We start from the raw sequence: 26883 nt of genomic DNA on the forward strand, positions 1-26883 counted from the left end.
AATGTTTTTAAATTTATTTTATGTGCATTGGTGTGAAGGTGCCAGATTCCCTGGAACTGGAGTTATAGACAGTTGTGAGCTGCCATGTGGATGCTGGGAATTGGACCTGGGTCCTCTGGAAGAGCAGCCAGTGCTCTTAAACACTGAGCCATCTCTCCAGCCTCCCATCTTGATTTTCTAATTAGGATAGAGGCTGCACATGGAAAACCAACCAGGAGACTACCTACATGATCCCTCATAGGGGAATTGGGGGCTTCCTGGGAGGGAACAGTTGGGAGAGGAAATAGCTTAGGACCCTGAAGGCCCCAGGGATCTGATGATGAGAATGCAAGCTGCCCTGTGCCCACAGCTCACTTGATTGTGATGGCTTATGGCTGGTGTGAAGGAAGGGGGCCTTGCTGGAGAAGAGTTAGCCCATAGAGGGTTAGCATAGTTAGCCCACATGCTAGTTTGGTGGCTTATTGGAGGAATGCAGTGTCTTTCTCAGGCCTCCGAAGCCCCTGGTCTGAATGGTTAAACTACATGTGTTGGCAGGGTTTAGTGCATGCCCTCTTTTCAGACAGGGCACATGCAAAGCCAAGTACTATAGGCTCGAAGCCCCAGGTTCCTTTCAAAGCTCTCTGCACAAGGTGCCCAGGACCAAGCTGAGCAATCATTCAGGGCCACCACCACTGGTGTGTCCACCAGGTCCTACACTGATTCCTATGGGTTTATGAACCATCTTTCCCATTTAGTTTTCAAGGACGGGAATGCAGAGGGTCTCCAAAGAAGCGGATGGACATGCGTCTGTCCAGGACATCCAGCATGGAGCGGGGCAAGGAAAGGGAGGAGACGTGGAGCTTTGACGGGGCCTCAGAGAGCAAGCGGACTGCTGCCAAAGACTCCGAGGAGAACAAGGAGAACCTGATGCTGAGCTCCGAGCTCAAAGATGACTTGCTTCTGTATCAGGATGAGGAGGCACTCAACGACTCCATCATCTCCGGTGAGGAGGGCAATGGCCAGGGAGGGATATCAGCCAGTGCTATGTCACCCAGAGCCACATGAATCTGGTGCTTTTCTGCGAGCCATTGGCTGGAATGGGCAGAGTAAAGGGCCTGCCCTGAAGGGATGTGGGGAGGTTCTTTGGAAAGTGAGCTGTTCCCGGGGGGGGGGGGGGGGGGGGGGGGGGGTATAAGGCCCAGCGAGGACTTTAAAGACACTGGGTGAACTTGTATCTGGGAGGTTGGGTATTTGTTCCAATGGACATTGACAATACACACAAGTGGGCTGTGAGTGAACTTGAGATGGCACCCCCAAGCATGCCTGGCCAACAGCATGGAGGTAGTGTGCACATGACCAGCACTGTGCATTCTGATTTTAAAACTAGATGAAATAGGGAAAAAGGGAAGACAAAAGTCAAGTAATTGACTGACCCCCATTCAGATCATCAGGAGTGATCTGAATGGACAGACAGATGGACTTATGCAAGACAGGGTTTTCACAGGGTTTCTGGGTCTGTGTTTGTGTCTCTGTATTCTCCAGGGGGAGACAGAATTCCCTGCTACTTGCAAAGAGAGCCCAGGAGTCACTATCAGGATGTGTAGCCTAGGGGTCTTGATTCCAAAAATCAAGTGCAGACAGCTGCTGTCATATTCTCAAGTGTGACCATGACTCTTCAAAGATACAATTTTTTAAGATTAAATGTTTGGAAGATGAATTCAGCACCATTTCCCCCATCCCCAAAAAATTATAAAGGTTGCTTTGGGGAAGACAGTTATTCACAATGGGAACTTCTCATGAGGCTGTTCTTCTTGCCAACTGCAGACAAGGTCAAGTAGAACTACTGGACCCTGTCCATAGCCTCCTAACTTTGGACCCCATTCTCACATCTCAGCTGTTGTGTGGTATAGACAGGAAGGTAGAGGCAGCAGGTGGACCTGTGGCGTATATCTCCCACCCTCCTCCCATCAGCATGGGTCAAGGTTCAGTGCTCCCATCAGCAAGGGTCAAGGTTTAGCGTCTGTCACGTGTGTGCACTCTTGATGCCCCATATGAATGTTCCAGGGAAAGTTTTCTTGAGACCTCTTGCATCAGAACTTCATGTTTGGAAACAATGGAAGCCTTGTTTGGGGCAGGCCTGACTTCTGAGTGTCTGGGACATAGGCCATCTGCTGGCCCCACTGTGTGCCGTAGACATTTGCTGTGGTCAGATCCTGGAAGTTGGACTTGCAGGTGGGATGTGATGTCTGCAGTGTGATGAGGGACTTCATGGGCTCTGGGCTTGTGTGTTTCTTGGATGCAGAGTTCTGTGTATGTATGCTGGTCCATACAGGCTCTTGTATGCACATATACCTGCATGCACACATAGGCTCAGTCACTCTGGGTGCATATGGTCAGCCTCAGGGACGGCAGGACCTTCAGAGAATCCACCAGTAATGTGAGGCAAATTCCACAAGGAACCATTTCAATATGTGTCTAGAAGGAGATGTTTGCTTTGTCTTTTTTCCTGTCTTCAACCCATGATTAGAGCCCACATGGGCTTGTCTGTCATATCGTCTCTGTGCCTGAACCAGAGGAATCATGGATGAGGGTGGAAACATGGATCTGAGGTGCTTCCTCAGGAAGATGAATGTCTTAGTTTGGTTTCTATTGCTGTGAAGACACACCATTTTCTTCTAAGGAAAACTCTTGATTGAGTTGCATTACAGTTCAGAGATTCAGTCCATTATTACCATGGTGGGGAGCATGGTGGCAGGCAGGCAGATATGGTGCTGGAGCTGAGACTCCTACATCTTGCAGGCAACAGGAAGTGAGCTGACATACTCAGTGATATCCTAAGCATAGGAAACCTCAAAGCCCACCCCCACAGTGACACACTTCCTGCAACAAGGACACACCCACTCCAACAAAACCACACCTCCTAATAGTGCCACTCCCTGTGAGATTATGGGGGCCAATTACAATCAAACTACCACAGTGAGTGAGAAAGAAATTTTTTCTGGGGCTTTCTCATCTCCCTACATAGTTTGTGCCTGCATTTAGACTCCACCCATTCCAGTTATTCATGCACACAAGCTGCAGGACTGTACACATAGTGGATGTTCCCAGCTATGATGAGGCAGGTCCCTAACTTCACCCAGGATGCCATAGTGTGACTACAATAACAAAATGCTATAGACTTGCCTGAAAATCCAAGATCTGACATCTGGAGATGGCTGTCTCCTGGCTCCTAGGTGGTGTGTCTTATGAAGCACTAATTCCATCAGGAAGGCTTCACCTTCTTGACCATAAGACCTGGTAACTACTGTCCCATGAAGGCTCTAAAGGATGAGGCTTCAAAATAGAATTTAGGGAGGGAGGTATTGGTTGTGACTTGGGCTTCTCAGCAGAAGGCCATCTGTCCTTTCACACAGCCTTCCTTCCTGGGCTCTTAGAACAGAGCTCAGTCACCACATATTGATACATCCTTTCCTAGCGTTGTGACCCTGGTCAGGCTTGCTCATCTCTCCGACTGAATTAGGTGTGACTTGCCTAAAGAACTATACAAATTTAAAAGCTCATAGTCTCTGCCCCAAAGGCCTTGCTTCTGGAGTCTACCTCAAGGTCTATACCCAAAGAACAGCTGTCGGCCACAAAGACTTCTGTTGGGCACTGGGTAGCCACGATGAACATTTGAGGCCATAAATGTATTTCCTACAGGTCATGTATGCCCTGTAGAGTGCTGAGAATCACCCATTAGCCCCGTTTGCCATGGTGCCAGTAGTAACTCTTAACCTAGTTGTGACAGCCCCACATACCTTCAGTCATGCATGGTCCAGTATTCCCATGCAACTGTTGTCTGTTGAACTGAGCTGTGTAGAGGTTCACAGTGATGCTACTTGTGACAGGAAACTGGGTGTTCTCTGAGTGGCGGTCAATAGAAGGCAGTCAGTCACACCCCAAGTGGACAGTAGACCCCTGTGCAGATGACAAGATGTGCGAGCTCTGAGGAATAAGCATGTCCAAGATACTCTGAGGAGACAAGCCTTAAGAATCCACTTTTGTTGCCTTTTAAACTGAACTCATATATGCACCTAGCTATGTGGCATAGTATAAAGAAGGGACACAGAAAATGTGATGGTTGATCACCAGCGGTCAGTTGGACAGGATTTGGGGTCACTTAGGAGACACACCCTGGGTAGTCCGCAAGGGCATTTCCAGTGGGACTTAACTCTTCAGAGGTGGGAGAAGACCCACCCTAAATGTGGTCAGCACCATCCCAGAGGCTGAGGGCCCATGATGAAAAGGATAAAAGGAGAAAGCGAGCCGAATGTGCTGAGCTCCAGCAAACTTCTCTGTTTCCTGACTGAATGCTGTGACCGCCATGTCTCCCTCGCCATGATGGATTTCACTCTCAAACCTTGAGCCAAAATAAATCCTTCAGTTGCTTCTTCTCAGGTGTTTTGTCAGCATAATAAGATTAAATAATACAAAGAAGGCATAATGTTTCTAATTTGATATGATTAGGACCGGCCAGCTGTATTTCTGTTACTTAAAATAGCCAATTACAGAGGTCGTCAGGGCAGCGAGGGCATGACTGGAGGTGGAGCCCTAGGACACAGTAGACGCAGGCATTTGACAGCACGATGAACATTGTAGAGCGTGCTGCTCTTGGGTTCTGAGTACCGTCTAGGGTAGTGACTCTCCACTGGATGCATAGTCCCTCTGTGGACATGTCAAAAGTGTCATTTGAATCCCATTTTGTGTGCAGGGAGGACAGTGTAAAGGTCCCTTTTGATGGTTCAAGACTCACCTGAACTTGTGCCTGTGGTGAGTCCACAGAATGCCAGGTATCAAAACCTGGCAAGCTGGGGCTCTAGGCTGGGAAATCTATGTTTTGTGGCCAGCAGGTGGTGCTACGCGCGCGTACACACACGCACACGGGCACAGGGGCACACACGAACAGTCTCTCTCTCTCTCTCTCTCTCTCTCTCTCTCTCTCTCTCTCTCTCTCTCTCTCTCTCTCTCTCTCTCTCTCTCTCTCTCTCTCTCTCTCTCTCTCTCTCTCTCTCTCTCTCTCACTGGGCTGCAGAAGTTGAGATTCTGATCTCTGGGACAAGCTGGTGGGTCTTTGGGGTGAGGATAAGGGAGGAAGAGGCTGTGCTTGTCCTCACCAGGTGGCCGAGATGTCAGGGTGGAGCTCTGAGGCCACTGACAGTCACAGCCAGTCAGTGCCGCCTTCAGGTTTTCATTGTGGAGCTGGTACTTGGCACTTCTTTGGGTTCCTCTTGGTCAGAGTTCTTGTGTGGTCTGTTGCCGCTATGGAGGACTTCCGGATGTGGCAGGTTCTGTTTTGTCCCTTCTCTCTGAGGCAGAGAGAAGGTCTTTGGCTGCAGTTCAAATGCAGGCTTGTAGGTTTCCTTCTCATAGGTGTCCTGCATGGTGCTAGTGACTGTGATCTCTGGATGCAGGCGGCCCAGGGCACGCGGTAGGACTTCCAGAGAGGCGATTGGAGGTGACATGTTGAACAGCATAGGTTATATTGTGATCTCTATGTTCTCTATGGAAGTATGACCACTTTCAAATGTGCTCAGTACTCCCTCCCTAGAACTAACGTGGCTGCCCCAAGGCCTGGGTGTTGTAGCTTTCAGCCTTTTCAGTACCCATGTGTCCCTCTAGCTAGAGGGTCCTTCTAGACTTTTCATCAGATGCTCCTGGGGTGCTGGGAAGATGTGCTGTCAGGGTGTGCCCTTGGGTGACTTGCAGGAAGGGGTGCCCTCAAGGATGTGAGTGTTGTGTGAAGACCGCAAAGGGCTTGACAACCTTCAGCGCTAATCTCTGCTTTCCAGGGAAGACATTCTGTCAGTCCTGTGATCTCAACCCAGCTGAGCTCCCCCCTCAGACTGCTGTTGAGTTTTGAACTTGTCCCCACCCACATCTGGGTGGGCTGTGCTTGCTGATAATAGCCCCATGAATCTGCATGCACACACGCATGTACATGTGTGTTTCTGTGGGTGGTGTGAGCATTCTGTTGCCTGAGCTTCTTTGGAGAAACCGGACTAATTCACCAATTAGTCCTAAACTTCAGCCACAGTTGAGAACAAAGTATGTATTTGCCTGGCTGTGTGTGCGTGTGCGTGTGCGTGCGTGCGTGCGTGTGTGTGTGTGTGTGTGTGTGTGTGTGTGTGTGTGTGTATGGGTTGTCTTGCTCTATCACTTTCTGAGACAGGTCTTACTGAACCTGGAGCTAGGCTGCCAGCCAGCAAGCCCCAGTGACATTTTGTCTCTGCACCCCCACCACACAGGCATGCATGTGACCCTGTCCAGCTTTTTACACAGCCCCAGGGATTTGAACTCAGGTCTTCATGAGTTCATCAACAGCAAGCACTCCTCACCCACAGAGCCACTTCCACAGGCCTAGACCATTTAGCTTGTTTTCGGTGACAAAGGACAACTGTTTAAACTATGCATTGGTATCTTGTGATGTTCTTATGCATGACCACATTTCAGAGTGATCGAGCCAGGATGAGTAAATATGCTTAGCACCCCTCACACACAGGAAGTGCTAACATTCACAATCTCCTTTCTCCATTTTGAAACACAGTGTTGAGTTTTATTGTAGCCCCATGCACACCATAGGTCACTAAAGGTCCTCCCACAAGGTCACCAAGAGACTTATCTTCCATCGGCATCTCTTCTCCTACACCACACTCCAGCCTCAGATAACCACAGTTCACCCCAAACTCGCATGAGCTCAGTAGCTCAAAATACATCCCTGAAAGCACGTGGTGCTTGTCTCTCTGTGTTGCAGGTTTTACTCAGCAGAGTGCCCTCCACGGTGCACCAGGGTAGTATGTGATGGAATTTCTTCCCCTTCCCTTTGTATTCTGTCTGTATAGAAATCATGCTGTCTTTATCCATTCATTTGCAGATCGGTCTTCTGTTTTGGATTTAGTAAAACAAGCTTCCGTAAAAATAGGTGTGCAGATATCTCTCTGGCACACTGCATTTTAAAACTATTTTTATTTTTGTTTATGTGTCTATGTATATGTGCCATGTGTGAGGACAGAGGAAGTGTTGGGTCCCCTAGAGCTGGAGTCACAGGCAGTTGAACTGTAGGACATGGGTGACTGTGGTCACAATAACTGCGGAGCTATCGTTTTAATTCCTTTGGATTCTTACTCAGGAAGGACACAGTGGACGTGCGGTAGCTGTGCTCACCTGGGCTGCCTGGACTGATCTCAGTTCCCACCAGCAGCACAGGAAGATGTTCCTTTCTCTGCACCCTGACCACTGTCATCTGCCTTTCCCCTAGCAGCCATTTCTGGTGGACAAGGACTGTCATCCCCTGTGGTGTAACTCAGTTTTCCTGGTGTGTAGTGCTGATGATGGGCTTTCCATGTGTACATGGGAGCTCCATCTGCTGTGTGTGTGTGTGTGGTGTAACTCAGTTTTCCTGGTGTGTAGTGGTGATGATGGACTTTGTATGTATACATGGGAGCTCCATCTGCCGTGTGTGTGTGTGTGTGTGTGTGTGTGTGTGTGTGTGTGTGTGTGTGTTCCTCTGGAGGTCCAAGGTTGGCGCTGGTCGCCCCCCTCAGCTTTTGTGAGATGAAGCCTTTCATTGGCCAGGGCTGACCAATCAGGCCAGACTGGCTGACCTGCAGCCTCATAGATCCCCCCTCTGCCTTCCCAGTAGCAGGACTGCAGGAGCATGAGGCCACACCTTGTTTTTCACATGTGTGCTGGGGATCTCAACTCAGTTCCCCGTGCTTGTGTGGCCACCTTCTGAGCCTTCTCCAGGCCTCCTTTGTTCGTTTACATCCCTTTCTGCATTTAAAAAGTGGATGCTGACTTGTTTTCTTGCTACTGGCTGAATCTCTTCTACGTGTTGGTGTTGACCTCGTAGCTAATGGATGGCTTGTGTGAGCTGTCTCCCCAGTGGTGCGGTCTCTCTACTCTGCCTATTTTCCGCTGATGTGTAGAAGTGCTTGAACTTGATGCTGTGCCACTGTTGTTGTTTGTTGTTTGTTGTTGTTGTTGTTTTATTGTTTTTGTTTTTGTTTTACACTTTGCTCTTTGGTCGTATAGAGGAAACATTTGTCCACAATGCTGTGGAACATTTACCTAGTGTTATCTTGTTATAATTCTGCAGTTTCAAGCCTCATGTTAACATCTTTTACCCATTTCATGTTGCTTTTCATTGTAGTGTGAGATGGGAGTGTGAGGCAAGAGCTTGTGTGGAATGTAGTAGCTCAGGTCCAATGTCCATTTTCCCTGGGCATCAGAGATAATGTTATTTCTTCCATAGTGTGGTCTTGGCACCTTTACAGGGAGTCAGCTGACCTCAAGGGTCTACCTCTGGCTCTCTATCTTCTCCCGTTGGCACCATCCTATTGTATCAACTTTACAAGAAAATCTGAAGTTCTAGTGTGCAGCCAGCAGCTAGCTGGTGACAGGTGTTTAAGGACGTTGTCAGGGGCTTGCATTGCTCTGCAATAAAGTCCTGTCTATTGTGATCTCTATGCAGGCAATGTATGTTTATTGAGCGGTTTACACCTTGTGCAGGTGTCTATGAAGGGCTTTCTGACTGTTAATAGGTAATTATGGAGTTATCTTTGCAGCTAGCAGGTTTATGTGGTGTAAAGGTTAATCTTCCTCATCAACTTGACTGCATTTAGAATCACTTAAAAGACATCTTCACAGGCACATCCAGATGGGTGTTTCCAGGGAGGTTTAACTGCAGAGGGAGGATCCATGCTAAGCATGGATGACTCTGCAGATGAATACAGGAGGCAGGGGAGAAGGGAGCAGAACATGCTGCTGAGCAGGCACCCACCTCTTTCTGTTCCCCTAGTGTTCCACCTAAGGCTCATGCTGCGTCCACAGCTCCATTACCAGCTCTTTCTTCTGTGACAACTATACTCCACCAAACTATATGCCAAAATAAACTCTCCTCCCTCATGTTACTTCTTTTTCATTATTTATTTATTACTTATGTGGATGAGTATTTGTCTATATGTATGTAAGTGCACCGAATATGTGTGGTGCCCCCTGAGGCCAGAAGTAGCCTCCAGATCTTATGGAACTGGGGTTACAGGTGGTTATGAGCCACCATGTGGGTACTGGGAATGAACTGACATACTCTGCAAGTGTTCTCAACCCCTGATCCATCTCCCCAGCGCCATCTTAGGCTGCTTCTTGTCAGCTCATGATCTCACTGATGAGACCACACTCACATGTTAAAGTCTTTGTGATGTTAAAGGCATTTACAGACATCTGCACACAGCTGGAGGGGGCTCCTGGAGGTCTCTTTGCTATGGGAAGATGCTCCCAGAGGCCCCTCTGTGTAGTGGACAAGTGTGACACGGGGATGCTGCTGGCCCAGGCTTCTTCCTCCTACTCCCATGACTCCTTTTCACTTGAGAAATGTCGTGTTTCAACCATGGGTAGAAAGAACTACAGAATAGATACACAGACGGCACACTAACCGCTTAAAAGTCATACATAAATTTAGTTAAAACAGTTCTTTGGTATGAATATCATCATTTCACCATTTACTAAAGATAAAAGCACAGTTGCACACCAGCGAGATGGATGTGTTGTTTGCAGAAAGCACTAAATCTTGGCTGCATATTTGCGGCTGCAGGTCACAAAGACTCTTCAGTGTCTTTCAGAGTTGATCGATGTTTTGATTTTACAGTCATCAATGTCAAGAAAACAATTTTGCTTAAATATAGGGTTCAAAAATGACAGATGTGTTTAGGGCCATATCAGAAAGTGTTAGAAATTCTGTCTTAATCTGAAGCCAAAATTCATCAAACAACCTTTTAGTTTTAAATCAAATTCAAGTCAGCAACTCAATCATCAGTTTTTGAAGTGAGGTTTATTAATGGGCCCAATCCAAAGTTGCCCTAACTTGGTGCGGACATGCTGAGGCTCTCGAGGTTGGCAGGCGCTGTGGAGGGCCTGAGGTTAGAGGGTCATCTTTGTTCTGTGTTGCTGTAACAAAATAGCAGACATCAGGCAATTTATAAAGGATGGGCATTTCTTTTCTCCGACTTCTGGAGTCTGGAGACTCCATGATCAAGGTGCTGCATGTTTAGATATGTGAGGGCTGTGATCCACTGGAGGATCACAGGCAGAGGGAAGCCAGTTGAGCCCTGTGTGGTCTCTTTTACAAGTGTCTTAGTCTCATTCCCGATGCAAAAAGCTTTATGCCCCAAGAGCCCCAGCACTATTACATCAACAACACCCGAACTGAAGGGGGATAACTTTTAAACTTCAAACTGATGTTTGTGGAGGCTCCTCCTGGCAGTTCATGTTTATAGAGGATCTTGTTACAGTTAGGAGTTCCTGGGTATTTGTATGGGGCTCTCTCTGTTGGGCACACAGACCTCTTCAACAATGTCAACCTCCCTATGCGTCCCTTCTCTACTGTTATGGAAGGATAAAGACATCCATGTTTAGATGCACAGAGGTCTTTAAAATTTTATGGCTATGGGCTGGAGAGATGGCTCCACAGCTAAGAGCACTGGCTGCTCTTCCAGAGGACAGGTATGGTTCCCAGCACCCACATGGCAGCTCAAAACCTTCAGTAACTCCAATTCCAGGGGATCTGATAGCCCTCTGACCTCCAGGGGCACAGCATGCATGTGGTGCATAGACACACACACACACACACACACACACACACACACACACACACACACACACTCCGCACACAAACACAAACACAAACACAAACACACATAAAATTAGGAGAAAATTTCTAAATTTCTGCTTATCTTGGTACCCTTGCCAGAGTAAACACCCAGGCACAGCACTTCTACAAATCATTGCCCAAGCTGGACCATAGTTTCTTCTAGAGCTGAGGTGTGAGTGGGGAAAGGGATGGCTTTTCTCCTGACTACTGCCAGTTTAAGACATATGCAGTAAGCAAGTACACAGACATTTTGTAACTGAAGCAGAGGCCATGCTTCTCTGAGGCAGGTGGCCAGCTCTGCTCTCAGATGGCCACATCCCACCACACCTCAGGTGTCCATGGGCATCACCATCCTTTCATTAGTTACTGTAGAGGAACAGAGTCCTGGACTTCTCTCAGCTTTAATTTCAGTAGCTGGAACAAGCTCTAGTTGGTTGAGAGTGGCCTGGCTACAGCTCCATGAGGACACAAATCACCCCTTGTCTTGCTCTCTTGGGAACCCTGATCTTGAAGAGTACTCCTGACAGCAGGGAGGCTGGGGGCCACCTGGAGACCATGCAAGCATGTTTCGTGCCTACTCATAGTGTGAGAACAGGTGACATGATCACACTGTATCAGTTTAAAAAGAAATCACTTCCATCTCCTGGTACAGCTGCCTCTCCAGGGGGTTTCCTAGAGTCCAGTTCTTACCCACTATGGAGGAGGGGGGCACATTCAATGCATATCCAGGCACAGGTGCATGTGTGAGACTTTCCCTCTTGAAGATGAGTGTAGCTAAAGTTTTCCTGCCTGGCCCACAGTCAGGACAAATCTCTCTCACCTGCCAGTCCCACAGCTGCTCAGACCCGACCAAGTAAACACAGAGACTTATATTGCTTACAAACTGTATGGCTGTGGCAGGCTTCTTGCTAACTGTTCTTATAGCTTAAATTAATCCATTTCCATTAATCTATACCTTGCCACATGGCTCGTGGCTTACCAGCATCTTCACATGCTGTTTCTCATCATGGCGGCTGGCAGTGTCTCTCTCACTCAGCCTTCCACTTCCTAGCTTTATTCTCCTCCTTGTCCCGCCTATACTTCCTGCCTGGCCACGGCCAATCAGTGATTTATTTATTGACCAATCAGCAACACACTTGACATACAGACCATCCCACAGCAGATGAGTGAGACTAGACGCCCCTCCCCTTGGTCTTCCCCATCCCCTCATCACATAGAACTATGCAGGAGAGCCTTCCCCATGCCAGCCTTACCTAATCCACTACTTCCTTCCTCTCTAGAGAGAAGCTATAGCTGTGATACCTAAGGTGTCAGTGTGGTCCTGATGGCACAGCCAGTGGTGGTGTTAAGTGCAGACTAAGGGTCTGGGATGGTTAGACAGGTCTAGTCCCACCCTCTCTCGGCCAGTTCATCTGAGCATCTTCTGTGTGTGTGGCCCTGTTCTGGGCCCTGGGGATCAAGGCAGGTAAGGTTCTCTTCTCCCTTGGAGCCCATGGCTTAGGGACTCTATAGACAATACACAGGCCAGCTAGCCAGCAAACAAATTACCAAGTGGAGTGTGTGTTGTAGTGGGCGTCACCTAGTTGATGGGCCTGAGAGTAACGACTGCCTCCACACAGCATGGTAAGCCCCATGGTCCCCGGGAGGTAAACCAGGAGCTGGGGTGTTCCGAGAAGGAACCAGCCATGCATGAAGAATTATGAGCAGGGGGAAGAGTTGGCACAAAGATGAGATAGGCCTGGACATACTCCAGAAGTGGAAGGAAGTTTCTGTAGCAGAGAAGAAGGGATGCCTGGCTGGGTGCAGACTGAGTGTCCTCTGTAGCTCCGGGGAGAAGAATGGGGTTTATTCTCAAGGATTTACAAGGCCATGGATGAGCCTTCAAACAGAGGTACACAAAATAATTCAAAATCATGGTTTTGCCACTGTTTGCCAGAACTATATGCAAGGATATCCTCAATCACTTTTTATGTATCTCCAGTGAGATGCGATTGGCCACATAAGAAGCATACATTATCTGTGCAACATTACCACACGAGACAATCTGGCTCCCTGGCCCACTTCCTGTTCTCCTGTAATGTTGCTCACCTTTAACTTCCCCATGACACCATGAAACCTGTACCTCGTGCCTGGGAATCTCTGTCAGTCTTCTGTGACTAAGGGTTTGCTTGGATCTTCTAGCATTTATATACGTAAAATCTATATGTATGTATTCAGGTTCATAAATGGGAACGAAGCATAGTGACATATATATGAAAATGCCAGAGTGAGCCCAGAGCTATGTGCTAACCTAAAACAAACTGAAAAAATTCTCTCAAGTCATAAAAGTATACTCCCATTTTCTCTAAGAGCTGTAGTATTTTGATTTGGGGGACAAAAATACTGTACCTGGATTTTTTTTTTTTGGGGGGGGAAGGGGTTGAGACAGGGTTTCTCTGTGTAGCTTTGCGCCTTTCCTGGAACTCACTCTGTAGCCCAGGCTGGCCTTGAACTCACAGAGATCCACCTGGCTCTGGCTCTGCCTCTCGAGTGCTGGGATTAAAGGCGTGCGCCCCATCGCCCGGCCTGTACCTGGATTTTTTGTGTGAATTACACGAGGTTGGAGTCCAAGATTCCCTATATAGACCTGGAACAGGACTTCATCTTCTACGTCTCTGGCCAACGTTTTTGAGTCAAGGGTCCTTCTGTGTGAGGTTTGCTCCAGGCCTCCTACCCTCCGGAGCTGGTGACTTAGTCATGTTGGAACCCTTTCACCTTCTTAATTGACTACAGCCCTGTGGGGAAACTTGTTCTCTGGAGCACGTCAACCTGCCAAATTCTTCTCCTTGGGTAGATGGGGGTTCTAGATGATTCTTGGCACAGAAAAAAAGTGTGCTTCTATCTGGCTTCTTCACTCATTTGTTCTGAGACACGTGGAGGTTGTAAAAGGAATCTATAGCCCCCTTTCCACTGTTGAGTACATAACTAGTCTTTAGTCTTTGGTCAGCTGCAGCAGCTGCTGTTACATGCCTGGGTGGCATGAAGTTAGCACAGGCCCAGCCCTGGCAGCTACTTGTGTTCAAGCCTTTGTGTGCACACATGTCTGTTTCCTTGGGGGAATACATAGAGCAGAACGTCTGGGTCGTATGAAGGCGTTTAACAGTTGAAGAGACTGACCAAGGCCAGGAAGTTTGCTTGCCCTTCACACTGGAGAACCTGAGTTATGATGCTAGCATCCATGTAAAAAAAACTGGGTCCACATGGCAGCATGTGCCTTTAATCTCTGGGGACACAGAGACAGGAGGATCCCTGGGTCTGACTGGCCAAAATGTCTAGACCATTCAGTGAGCTCCAGGTTCAGTAAGAGAACCTGTCTCAAAATATGATAGAGATTGAGGAAGACACTTGAGGTTGATCTCTGATGCCCGTACGTATGCATATGTACCCTCGTGTGCACATACAAATGTTCACTCACATGAACGTGCATGCCCATGATCATGCACACACTCTCTGACGGTGTTTTCCCAAACTACCTGCATTTCCTGTCACCACCAGCACTGTGCTGCGTTCAAGCTCCCCCACACCCTTTGTTAGCCATTGTAGGGGCGGGCATTAGTGTCTCAGGTGGTTTGTGTTTGTGTTTCGTGTTGATTTAAAATGTTGTGCATTTTTCATATGCTTATTTCCATCTCCTCAAACATTTGCCTAACTTTCAAAACAAGGCTGCTCATCTCCCTAAGCAGGCGATACACTCACGACAGTCCTTTAAGAGATGCCACTGGACGTACATTCTCTTGCAGTCCAGTCTCCTCTCATGCCCCTGCTCTGGAAGAGCGGTGGCAACCAAGTTCCTTCGTGGCTTGGGCTTTGGGTTTGTGTCAGGAGATGCTTGTGAACCCCAAGGTCACAAATGTTTCCTCCTGTTTTCTTCCAGAAGTCTGTTTTTAGGTTTTACATTTGTGTCTGTGGCATATCTTTATGAAGATATGAATATGGTATGAATGATGAATCAAAGTTCATTTAAAAAACAATTTCCCCAGGCCATTTGTTGAAAAGATGTTTCTTCATCTGAACACTCTTCATCTTTGTCAACAAAATCATCTCTATGTGTGGGATTCAACCCCCGGCTTTTCTCTCCTGTTCCTCTGATGTGCTGCCTCTCTAGTTGCCAATGTCACATACCTTGGTTATCAGCGCTTAGTAAGTTGTAAACCTGAGTAGCACTAGCCCCTTTTTATTTGGTATGAGTGTTCATGTATGTACAAATGCACACGTGTTCAGGTACATATATGCCTGTGTACACACATGTGTAGAGGCCCCATTTTTATAAACTGTTAGATTTACTAAATTTTTGTTTTAGAAATTTGGTACCCTGTCCATTGCTCTGCAGAGCTGGGGATGATTTTTGTTTTAAGTTTTATATCAGTGTTTGTTCTTGTGAGATGTCAGACTTTAGTTTTCTGGTTTTTCCTTCAAAGTAAGTTCTAGCTGCACTGAATGAATTGTGAAGTATTTTTTTCTTCAATTTTCTGAAATCATTTGTACAGTACCTATGTTATTTAACATGATATGTTTTGTTAAAATCACCATGTTGTTTAAGTGTGTGTGTGTGTGTGTGTGTGTGTGTGTGTGTGTGTATGGTATATATGTTTGTAAGTTTTAAATTAAAAGTTACTTTTTAAAAAATTTAATTATTCTTCATATAATTCATCCCAACCATAGTTTCCCCTCCCTCCTCTCCTCCCAGTTCCCCCTACCTCTCCTCTTCTCCAAATCCACTCCTCCTCCATTTCCCTTCAGGAAAGTGCAGGCCTCCCAGGGACATCAACTGAACATGGCATAACAAGATGCAATCAGACTAGGCACAAACCCTCACATCAAGGCTGGGCGAGGCAACCCAAGAGGCAGAAAAAGGTCCTAAAAGCAGGTGAAAAAGCCAGAGACACCCCAACTCCCACTGTTAGGAGTCTCCACAAAACACCAAACTAACAACTGTAACAGATATGCAGAGGACCTAGCTCAGACCCACGCAGGCTCAATGATTGCCTCTTCAGTCTCTTTGAGCCCCTATGAGCTCTGCTTGGGCAGAAGTTGTGAAAGTGGCTAGCCAATGACTGGTCTAATTTGAGGCCCACTCCACAAGAGGAAGCCCATGCCGGACACTGCCAGGATGACCAGGAACTGGAGGCTGGATAGCCCAGAGACCTAGTATAGGAAAAAGAAAATCAATGAAATGAATCCTAATGATATTCTGCTGTACCCATAGACCAGTGCCTAGCCCAATCATCATCAGAGAGGCGTCTGCTGGCTGCTGACGGGAGCAGATGCAGAGACCCACAGCCAAACATTAGGTGGAGAGAGAGCTCAAATTAGAGATATTCGTCGGGTGCCTTGGAGCTCAGGAAACCCTGTGGAAGAAGGGAAGGAAGAATTGTAGGAGCCAGAGGGCTCAGGGACACCATGAGAACACGGCCCATGGCATCATCTAAAAGTTACTTTTATTTAATAGACATAGCCTAAGCTAGTTATGATTGCACAGTTGAGTTCTGGTAATTTATATTGCTCCAGAAATTATGTTTTTAGCTACCTTTCTATTACTGTGATCAAACACCATGACCGAAAGCGACGTGGGGAGGAAGGGGTGTGTCTTAAAGTCTAGAGTCCATCAGCCAGAAAAGCCAGGGCAGGAGCTGAAGCAGAGGCCATGGCTAAACACTGCTCACTGGTTTGTTCCTCATGGCTTGCTCAGCCTGCCTTCTTATAGTACCCAGGACCACCAGCCCAGGGGTGGCACTGCCCACAGTGATATGGGTCCTCCCACATCAACCATCCAGCAAGAAAATACCCTATAGAGTTGTCTACAGCTCAATCCTATAGGGAGGCAGTTTCTCAATTAAGATTTCTTCTTCCCAGATGACCCTGGGAAGCTGATATAAAAACTAGTTAGCACTGGTTTATGTCATCTAAATTGCCAGTTTATTAGCATAAAATCACTGAAAATGTCCTCTTGTATCTTTTTAAGATCTGCAGACTCGATGACATGTCATCTCTTCTGCTCCTGGTAATACCCACCACCCCTCACTCCCCTCTCCTCCTCCTTTCAGATCAGTGCCGCCACAGTTTTGCCAATCTTCTCATTGACTGACTTTTCATGTTAGTGGCTTTATTTTTAGTTAGTTTCTGCTCTGTACTTTCGTATTGCTTTATGTCCATCTCCATGGTTTACTTTGTTCTTTTCCCGGGTTATTGAGGTCGACTCTAAGGCCAGTAGTTTTAATAAGGGCACTCAATGCTGTAAACACCCCCTTAGCATCATTTTAATAGATTCCATTTGCTTCAAAATCCTCTGTGTTTCTGTTGTGAGTTCTTGGAACTTCGGGTTTCTCAGAAGTTAAATATATATTTTAATTTAGTCTGGTTATTTTTGAAGAGATCTTTTTGTAATTGATTTCCAATTTTGTTCCACTCTAGTCTGAGGACATGTTTTATATGAATTGAGGTCTTTTAAATCTATCAACCAGTTTCATGGCCCAGAACAGGCTATGTCCCAGTACAGGAGGCTCCTGTACTTGGAGGGAGCACATGATCTCTGGCGGTGTTCTGTGCATGGATTCTGTGTCAGCCTGTGGTGTTGGTGGGTGTATGCAAGTCAGCCCTATTACCTGAGTTTCTGCCTACTACTTCTGTGAATGCCATAGGACAAAACTCTGAGACCCCTGGCTGCAGCTGTGCCCTACATGTTTTCTCAGGTTTTTGTTCCGTATTCTGAAGCCCTGAAGAAGGCCCACATATTTAGGTTCTTTATGACCTATGTGTGGAGTGACCTCTTTATGACAACAGAGTGACCCTTCCTGCTGACAAAGGTGTTTGCCCTGAAAGTCTCCCTGTCTGCTAATGACCTTCTTCAGCTTTCTTTGACTGGGATGAGAATAGGGGCGCCCTGCCCTCTGCTTTTTCAGCGGGTGTTTTGTGGCAGCTTGAACTTTTGTTCTGCTTTTCACTCACATTCCTTTCTGTATTAAGTGCTCAGAATATCTACATGCATGTGGCTGGTTACCACATCTCAATTTACTGTGTGGCATGTGTTTTCTTTTGAAAATAGTTTGTGTGTGTGTGTGTGTGTGTGTGTGTGTGTGTGTGTGCGCGCGCGCGCTGCGCGCGCGCGCGCGCCTGAGTGTATGCATGTGGACTACACATATGAAGGAACCCAAGGAAGCAGAGTCCCTAGAAGTGGAGTTACAGATGGTTCTGAGCCTCCATGTGGGTGCTGGGAATCAAACCTGGTTCCTCTGTAAGAGCAGCCAGGGTTTTTAATGGTGAGCTATCTCTCTAGCCTTGTTTGTTTTTGAGGTAGGGACTTGTGTAGCCCAGGCTAACCTCAACTATATAGCTGAGTGTGACCTTGAACTCCGGATTCCCCCACTTCAGCTTCTCTAGTGTTGGGATAATGGGTGGCTGCCTGCATGTCTGGCTCTTACACAGTGCTGGGCACTGAACTGCGGGCTTCATGCTTGCTGGGCGGGCAATCTGCCCACTGAGCCACACCCCGAAGCCTGGTTATGCTACCTTCACTTTGGGGCAGTCACCGTACAGTAGCTGCTTCCTTTTCTCTTTCTGTTCTCCACTGCTCTTATTGATAAACTCAGTTTTCTTGGGCTGGGGGAACAGCTCAGCAGCTAAGATGATACACTGCTCTTTCAAAGGACTGAGTTCAGTTCCCAGCAACCATGTTGGGTGGCTCACAATTGCCTATAACTCAAGCTCCAGGGGATCCAAAGTCGTCTTCTGGCCTTCAAAGAGACCTATATGCACACATGCAAATACACATAATTAGAAAATAATTTTTAAAAGCCAGCTTCTTTTAAAGAGAATTAAATAAGAATACATCGGTGCATTGCAGGCTGCAGCCCCATGCCTCCTCTTTCCTTGTTCAGATTTCAGGTTTCCCTCTAAGGTCCATCCTTTCCCCACCGCCTAAAGGATTACTTTCAGTCATTGATTCTTGTTGCTTTCTAATTTCTGAAACAATGTTCGCCTTTATCCTGAGATATTTTTGGCGTGTGTTGAGTTGGAATTGCCTGAGCTGTCTTCCAGTGAGTGTCATCTCAGTGTGTCGCTTCTGGGTGGTTCCCTTCATCATGCCGCAGCAGCGTGCCTATCTGTCTCTCAAGGCACTAAGGTGTTCTCACTGCTGGTGATGGTGACGACAGGCTCCACACAGTCCCTTTGTGCCTCTGGAGCTTGGCCGAGCCCTTCCCGCTTCTCTGTAGGCGTGGGGAGTTTGAGTTGGCTGACACACATCGTGAATCTATTTCTTGGTTGTCGGATGCTCTTCCAGTCCTATAAATATCTGTTGAGTTTTATTCTGGGAAGCAGCTTGGTTACTTGGAAACGGCCTCACGCATCCTGGTCTGGCTTTTACAATTTCTTAGACAGAAGTGGAACTAAGCTCCATCCGGCTGATGACTGTTCGTTCCAAAGACCAGGACCATCTGTGCACCCTTCCCAGTGTCTGGATGATCACCACATGTTCCAGCCTGACTGACAGGCATGGGGCACAGCCATAGGTCTCCCAATGTCCTTGGGTACCAGGTAGTGCCTCTATGACCCTCTTTCACAGGCATATGCCAGCTCAAGGCATAAGAGACTAAGAGACTCAGCACATCTTGAGGTCATTGCTCAGCTTTTCCAGCTGTTTGTCCTACAAACTCCAGCTGTGGGCCCCTTGGGCCTCTCTGTTTCACCTTCTCAACTCAAACAATTTCCAAGGCCCCTGTCAGTCACAGCCCAGAATCCATCCCAAGGCATCTGCTGGACCCCTAGGGAGTGCCTCATTCAGTGCTCATCTCTTCAACTTGCCCTCTGTTGCTGCTTGTTTTCAGCATCTGAAAATCATTCCTATACTTCTACTATGCTTTGTTTTGGAGTGAAAAGAGAATCCGGCTCATACACATTTGGCAGAAGTAGATGTTGCTGTTCTCATGGTCTCATTTCTCTTTTCTGTTCTTTCTTGGCAGTGCCATTTGTAGCCCAGGCTGGCCTTGAATTCATGATGCAGCCCAGGCTGGCTTTGAACTCCCGCTGTGTTCTCACCTTCATTCCGGATATGGAGGCACCTTCCCTGCAGGGCTTATTTGTCATAGTCTGTGCAGCATGACCCTGCAGATGTTGTCCAAGCTGAGATGTAGCAGAAGAAGGAAGCGGAGCCCCCACCGCTGCCGAGCTCGCCTGACCCACCCCTCTGCACTGGGATGACATGCTCCAGGCTCTTTAAACAAAAGAGCACTCAGAAAGCTCTGGAGAGGGTGCCCAGCGGAGCATGCCGCTGCACCTGAGGCTGCCCGCTGCACCTGAGGCTGCCCGCTGCACCTGAGGCTGCCCGCTGCACCTGCTCTTGTCCTACCTCTTTCCCTCCCTGTTGTCGCCTGTGGGTATCAGGAGTGAGGCAGGCACATGACAAAGGTATACTAGGATTCATGGCATCAGGGTGAGGAGTGTGGGTGCTGGGGCAGCCCTGGTTTTCCCTTTAGGCCTGTCACTCATTTCTCCGTGCTCTGGCAGGGTGCCAACAGCTCACTTCTGTGCCAAGGTGGACATACGTACACTCAGGTGCAGGCTCAGGCACCAGCATAGGAGCTGATGTCGCAGGCTACTGTGGTAGGAGGCAGCCGGGTCTGGATATGGAAATACTGAGCCCTCAACAGTTAGTGCTTGGCGTCCAGGGGCAGAGAAAGGCATGGAGGAATGGAGCGGATAGATGGGGAAGGAATGAGTCCTGAGCACACCTGAATGAACAAGTCTATGTGTGTACAGAGTGGCAGGCATGTCACAGGGTTGGGAGGACACAGCAGGTAGCAGCTGAGGGTGTCTGTGCTTCTGTGACGTCAGGGTGGTGGAGGCAGAGGCTGTCCAGAACCCACCATCTCCCTTCTGGGGTGGATCATGGAGGCTAATGAGGCTGGGACTTAGGGGGTTGTGCTGAATCTCACACAGTATGCAACATGTATGGAGTGTAGAAGGCCAGGTGCAGCCCTGTGCAACAATCATGCATGGAGTGTGGAGATCCAGGTGCAGCCCTGTGCAATAGTCATGCATGGAGTGTGGAAGGTCAGGTGCAGCCCTGTGTAACATGCATGGAGTGTGGAAATCCAGGTGCAGCCCTGTGCAACAGTCATGCATGGAGTGCGGAAGGTCAGGTGCAGCCCTGTGTAGCAGTCATGCATAGAGTGTGGAAGGTCAGATATGGCCCTATGCAGCATGCATGGAGTGTGGAAATCCAGGTGCAGCCCTGTGCTGCAGTCAGCTGCTGGCTGGGCCACTCTGGTACCCAGAAAGGAGCTAGCATCCCATCTTCCTTCTCAACACTCAGACTTTCAGCCCGTGTTTCTTGAATAAACACTTCTACATTGCGGAAATATTTAGGTTAATTCCCAGAGTTCTAGAAATGCCGGTTCTGGAAATTTGTGAATGAAACCAAGTTTCCTTATTTTATGGAGGAGAAACTTTCCCCAGCATCCTTATCAAAACCACTCAGACACATTCATCCTTAGGCCTTTATTTACTTTATACCAGGAAAGTGTATTTATGTCAGGACAAACCCCCAATACAGAAAACAAAAATGAGTGAGTAAAATAATTCTTGACCTGCTTTCACCTTCAATTTATAGTGAAATTATGAATATTTACAAAATTGGTCTCATGTTCTTTCTCCATTATAATGTATTTCTCTTTTTCCTTGGTGATGTCATGAATGTTTTGTGTTTCAGTAACATATTTTCTTAGGGTTTCTATTGCTGCAGTGAAACACCATGACCAAAAAGCAACTTGGGGAGGAAAGGGTTTATCTGGTTTATACTTCCATATCATTGTTCATCACTGAAGGAAGTTGGGACAAGACCTCAAACAGGGCAAGATCCTGGAGGCAGGAGCTGATTCAGAGGCCCTGGAGGGTGCTGCTTACTGGGTTACTCAGCTGCTTCCTTATAAAATCCAGAACCACCAGCCCAGGGAGGGTACCAGCCACAATGTGCTGAGCCCTTCCCCACTGATCACCAAGAAAATGTGCTGCAGGCCTGCCTCCAGCCCTATCTTAGGGAGGCATTTTTTCAATTGAGGCTCCCTTCTCTCTGATGACTCTCACTTGCATCATGTTGGCATAAAACTATCCAGCACGCGTCTCTGCCATTTTGAATTGGCATAGAGGAACACAGGTGGGAATATGTACCATGATTTCACAGGTGCCCAGCCATGGCTGCCTCCTACCTACCTCATTGGAAAGAAGCCTCCATTTATGTTCTTGTGTAGCTGGCAGGCAGAGGCCATGCTGCCTGTCACCAGGAAGCAGATGCAGAGGCAGGAATTGAATCTGTAAGCTGTGCTTTATTCAGAGAGTTGGATAACAGAGGGTTAACATTGCAAAGGTCTGCCACACCCATCAGCTAGGAAACTGAGTGGGAACTAAAACTGTTAGGCACTTTTCCTCACTGTTCTCTGTTACTCCTGCCTAGGAGCCTCAAATTCCTCCTGAGGCACCCTCTGGGTTAGAGGTTAGCTCCAAGAAAACAAAACACTAGCAGTGTGTGAGAAAGTTCCATCTACAGCACAGACTACAGAACTGTCTGTAGAACATGAAAGAGTCCTGTCTGTTCCCTGTCACTTCTGTGATTTGTTTTGAGGGGGTTTGGGATGGCTCCCTAAAAGTAAGGTTTCTAGATCAAAGATCAAGGACTAGGAAGAAGTAGGTGTGGTCCTGAGTTCTTGGAGCTATGGGGACAGGAAGTCTTGCCTTGTTTCTCAACCTTCACTTCCTACTCTCTAGTAGACAGTCTGTTGTCCAGATACGTTCCTGACAACCAACCCCGCTGGATAGAAGGCTCGCTCACACCCATGAGAAGTCCTGATTGTAGACTCTGCCTTCTGGAATCTCCCTTTTGTTGTTATTGCCACTTGAGTGCTAAATAGCAAACTCTGGTAGCCTCCAGCTTAAACTTTGGTGAAGGCAGGCCAGAAGTTCTTGCTATGGACCTACTGTGTGTCCTGTGGTGGTCCTGGAGACCAGGCATACCCAGATAAGAACTACTTTCTAATTCGCAAAGATCTCATGCAGGGAAAATTTCTACTTCTGGCCGGATGTATCAGTGAGAGGACCTCTCAGTTAAGAACAAATCTGATTATATCTGTAGTGATGATACTAAGATATTTTGGTGATATTATATATATATTTATTTATATATTTATGGTGATATTATATTTGTGCTGAAGTGTGATTTTATTTGTATGTTATTAAATAAAAGTGCCTGGGGTTCAGAGCTAATAGCAAGCCATAGCAGAAGAAGGCTGGTGTAGCCGGGCGGTGGTGGCGCACGCCTTTAATCCCAGCACTCGGGAGGCAGAGGCAGGCGGATCTCTGTGAGTTCAAGGCCAGCCTGGGCTACCAAGTGAGTCCCAGGAAAGGCGCAAAGCTACACAGAGAAACCCTGTCTCGAAAAACCAAAAAAAAAAAAAAAAAAAAAAAAAAAAGAAGAAGAAGGCTGGTGGTGGCAGCAGCACATGCCTTTAATCCTAGCACTTGGGAGGCAGAGATCCAGCTGGATCTCTGTGAGTTCAAAGCCACACTGGAAACAGCCAGGCATAGTGACTCACACCTTTAATCCCAGGAAGTGATGGCAGAAAGCAGAAAGGTATGTAAGGCATCAGGACCAGGAACTAGAGCTGGGTAAGCTTTCAGGCTTTCGAGAAGCAGTTCAGCTGAGATCCATTTGGATAAGGACTCAGAGGCTTCCAGTCTGAGGAAACAGGATCAGCTGAGGAACTGGCGAGGTGAGGTGGCTGTGGCTTGTTCTGCTTCTCTGATCTTCCAGTGTTGACCCCAGTACCTGGCTGAGGTTTGTTTTTTATTAATAAGACCTGTTAAGATTCGTGTTACAGACATTCACAGTGACTTTAAGACACACCTCACTAAATATGAGGATGCCACACAGTCAGTGGACTTTTGTGGTTGAACATGCTGCAGTGGCCAGAGAATGGCCATCTTTCCTTCACTAGGGGGCAGCCCCTGACATTCATGAAGGCTTCATCCCTAGATCCTTGAAATGTCTTAAGGTCATTAAGTCACTGTAGCTTCTGCATCCTTTATAATGGGCAGAAACACCAACTGAAACTGTGTGTGGCTTCTTCAGACTGTGAGCCCACAGATCCAGGATGCCATCATTGGCAAAGCTGGTAAAGCAGATTCAGACTGGAATCCATGCCCAAGTGACTTGCAATACTTTTTTCTTTCTCTCTAAGGCATGTGATGGACAACTTCCCATTAGAAACTCAGACCTCAGCAGAGTTCTGTTTTTGTGTTTTATCTCCCAAATTCCTCTTAAAGGATCATGTTCTATATATTTGCTTGTTTTGTGTTTCTGCTGCACAGTGTGTGCTGGCTCTGTCTCAGGCTGTTTATTTTGTAAGTGTTGTTTATGGTGTGCATGCGCATGTACAAATGCTAAGATGCAACTCAGCCAGGCAGACCCAGGGCCAGCCTGGTCATTCATGCACTTGCAGTATTCTTCACTGAGTGCCTCTGGTGTCCACATGTCTCTCAGAGGAGAGAGGATGTCATTGGACCAAAGTCTAGTTAGTGAAGGAGAAAGACCATGACCAGCGGTTAACAAAGATGTCAGTCAAGGGAAGACAGACAGGGCGCTGGGGCATGATGGAGACTGACCCAGTGGTGTCCTCCATCCAGAGAGAGGGCATTTATCAGCAGTGTCAGCAGGGCAGGGGGCAGGGAGAGGAGCTTGGGTGGCATGCTCTCAGTACTGAAAGTACACATATGTGGTTAGAAAGTGGAAGGCACCGGGGTGAGAAGTCAGCTTTACCCAGGGCTGGAGTCACAGCCACCACAGGTAGTTTCTCTGTAATTCATGGCCCAAGTGCAGATGGCTTTGAAAGGCAATGTGGGCCATAACCACCCAAGTGTCTAGTTCCTGAATAATCCCTACTGTGGAGCATGTGACCCCTGAATGGGGGCCTAATGACCCACCATGTGGCATCATGCACCTTGCCCTGCCCATTGAGCCTCTGGAAGGCAGCACAGCGTAGCATGTGTGGGTCTTCCGGTTTCAGCCCCTGGTCCCCAGTCCAAACTCCTGACTGCATCCACTGAAGGCTACATGAAGCCAGTCCTCTAAGGTATGTTTCTCATCCTGGTGGGTCTCACAGGAACGTTGCCAAGGAAATGCAAGAAGGAGCTGCTGGCGGTGAAGCTGAGGAACCGGCCGAGCAAGCAGGAGCTGGAGGACCGGAACATCTTCCCCAGGAGGACTGATGAGGAGAGGCAGGAGATCCGACAGCAGATAGAAATGAAGCTATCCAAGTAAGTGGTTATGTGCAGACCAACGCAGAGGCCTCTGCCCAGTGCTGGGCGGGGCATATAGATAGATGCAGGGTCTGCAGCAGGTCATTCAGCCCTTGACACTGCATGGGGACAAATAGCTCTCTGCCGGGGTTGCCCGTGTGCCTGTGGCTCAGCAGCATCCCTGGCCTCTGCCTTTATGTTCCCTGGGACAATCAAAACTTTCTCAGTTATCCCTAAAATACCCCAAGGTAAACTAGTGATCTGCATGAGTCAAGGGAGATGTGTGAAGGAGGGAGGGAGGGCCTGGACCAAATTGCTGAGGACATGTTTTCTGTGGTGCAACTGGCTACATACTACCCCACATAGCTTCCACATAGTTATAGCCCTCTAAGAACATGGGTCTAGCTTTGCCAGATCATCTGAGTCTGTTGGGAAAATCTATACTTACATGAATGTCTACATACAGTATCACACTTTGGGGGACAGAATGTGCATCACTTCCTATGTGCTACAGGATAAGGAATGGGAAAAGCTGTATTTACATGAATGTCTACATACAGTGTCGCACTTTGGGGGACAGAATGTGCATCACTTCCTATGTGCTACAAGATGAGGAATACACTAACAATTCCTGCACTAAATCACAGATGGGGCCAGGCTCTCCTCAAAGTCTTGCCTCAGTCTTGTCTGTGGCCCACAAGAAAAAGTGATGTCGTACAGTCCCTGAAGGCCACCAGGTGACGGTTGCTCAGTAACCAGGTGGTCACTCACCCTGGGTGAGGACAGACTGTGCTGTGTGTCAGGCCAGAGGGGAACTGCCTGGTCTTGGAGTACAGAAGGCAGGGTTGCAGGGTTTTAGAGGGTGGAGCTGTGGAGGGCGGGGCTGTCAATCACCTGCAGACAGTAGGGCTGCACAGCACCTCAGGAGTGGGACTGTGGAGGGTGGGGCTGCAGAGATGCTGTGAACAGCTTAGCTGCAAAGGGTGGGCCTGGAAGCTGTGGAGCTACTCGGTTTGGGAATTTCTGGGACCGGGATTCCCCTCTGCTCACAGAACTGGATACTAATTTTAGACTGTAGGATACTGTGTAGCTTTCTCAGTTACTTGCCACTACTTCTGAAAATGGAAAAGCATTCCAGAGTTAGATACAGGGAGCAGCAGACTGTGAGTCTCCCCTGGAGGTTAGAGGTGGCTTCTGGTGTCTCTGTATCTTCTCTGCAGGAACAGTCTAATTAGCCCTCTGCCTGTGTGCCATCTTAGGACCTTCCACATTACACTCCTGAATAATTCAGCCTCTGGTTGCCATGGCAACACATCATCAATGGTATTCCCAAGAGTGTTTGGGGTTTCCATAGTGTTTTATTTTGCTATTTCAAAATCTTAAAATTTTTATCTTCTGTGTGCTCTGGGGTTTCCCTGAGTGACATGCTCCTTGCCTCCCATCCGTTCATATCCTCCAGGCCTGGTCTGGGTCCCACAGTGAGGTTGGGGTCCCCTCTGTAGGGGTGAAGGTCTGTGATGATGCCCATCCCTTCCTTCAGGGTTGTTGAGCTTGCCCTTCAAATGCATGTGGGTGAGCGTGCAGAGTCCTGGTTTCACATGGCAGTGTGAATTCCCAGTGTGATTCCTGGGAATCACAAGCAAAGGCCTGTGTGCCCTGATGGGATTAATCCATGGAGTCTATTTAATGATCAAAGGAATTTATTTGGGGGTAAACTCACAACCATGGTAGATTTATTGTAGGGTCCAGGAAAGCTGAGCTATATCCCATGCTGAACAGCTCAGTCCAAGATCTCAGCATCCAAAAACCACAAGGTATCCAAGAGAGAGGGCATACATGCATCCCAGATCTTAAGGGTCCCCGGTGACTGTGCCCCAGGAGCAGGTACCTCAAGGTCA

At 47.8% G+C, this 26883-nt stretch overlaps 1 protein-coding gene across 3 annotated transcripts in view; it reads left to right on the forward strand.

Moving 5' to 3' along the window:
• Positions 1-26883, forward strand: part of Phactr3 (phosphatase and actin regulator 3) — a 227463-nt gene that overhangs the window by 170096 nt on the left and 30484 nt on the right. For all 3 annotated transcript variants that reach the window (XM_052722405.1, XM_052722404.1, XM_052722406.1), the window contains exons 7-8: positions 735-982; positions 24850-25003. In XM_052722405.1, the coding sequence (XP_052578365.1) occupies positions 735-982; positions 24850-25003 (402 nt within the window). The remainder of the gene's footprint in view (positions 1-734; positions 983-24849; positions 25004-26883) is intronic.

This window comes from Peromyscus californicus, unplaced genomic scaffold, assembly GCF_007827085.1.
Source record: "Peromyscus californicus insignis strain IS unplaced genomic scaffold, ASM782708v3 Scaffold_7__1_contigs__length_154581171, whole genome shotgun sequence".
In the NCBI taxonomy this organism is placed as follows: domain Eukaryota; kingdom Metazoa; phylum Chordata; class Mammalia; order Rodentia; family Cricetidae; genus Peromyscus; species Peromyscus californicus.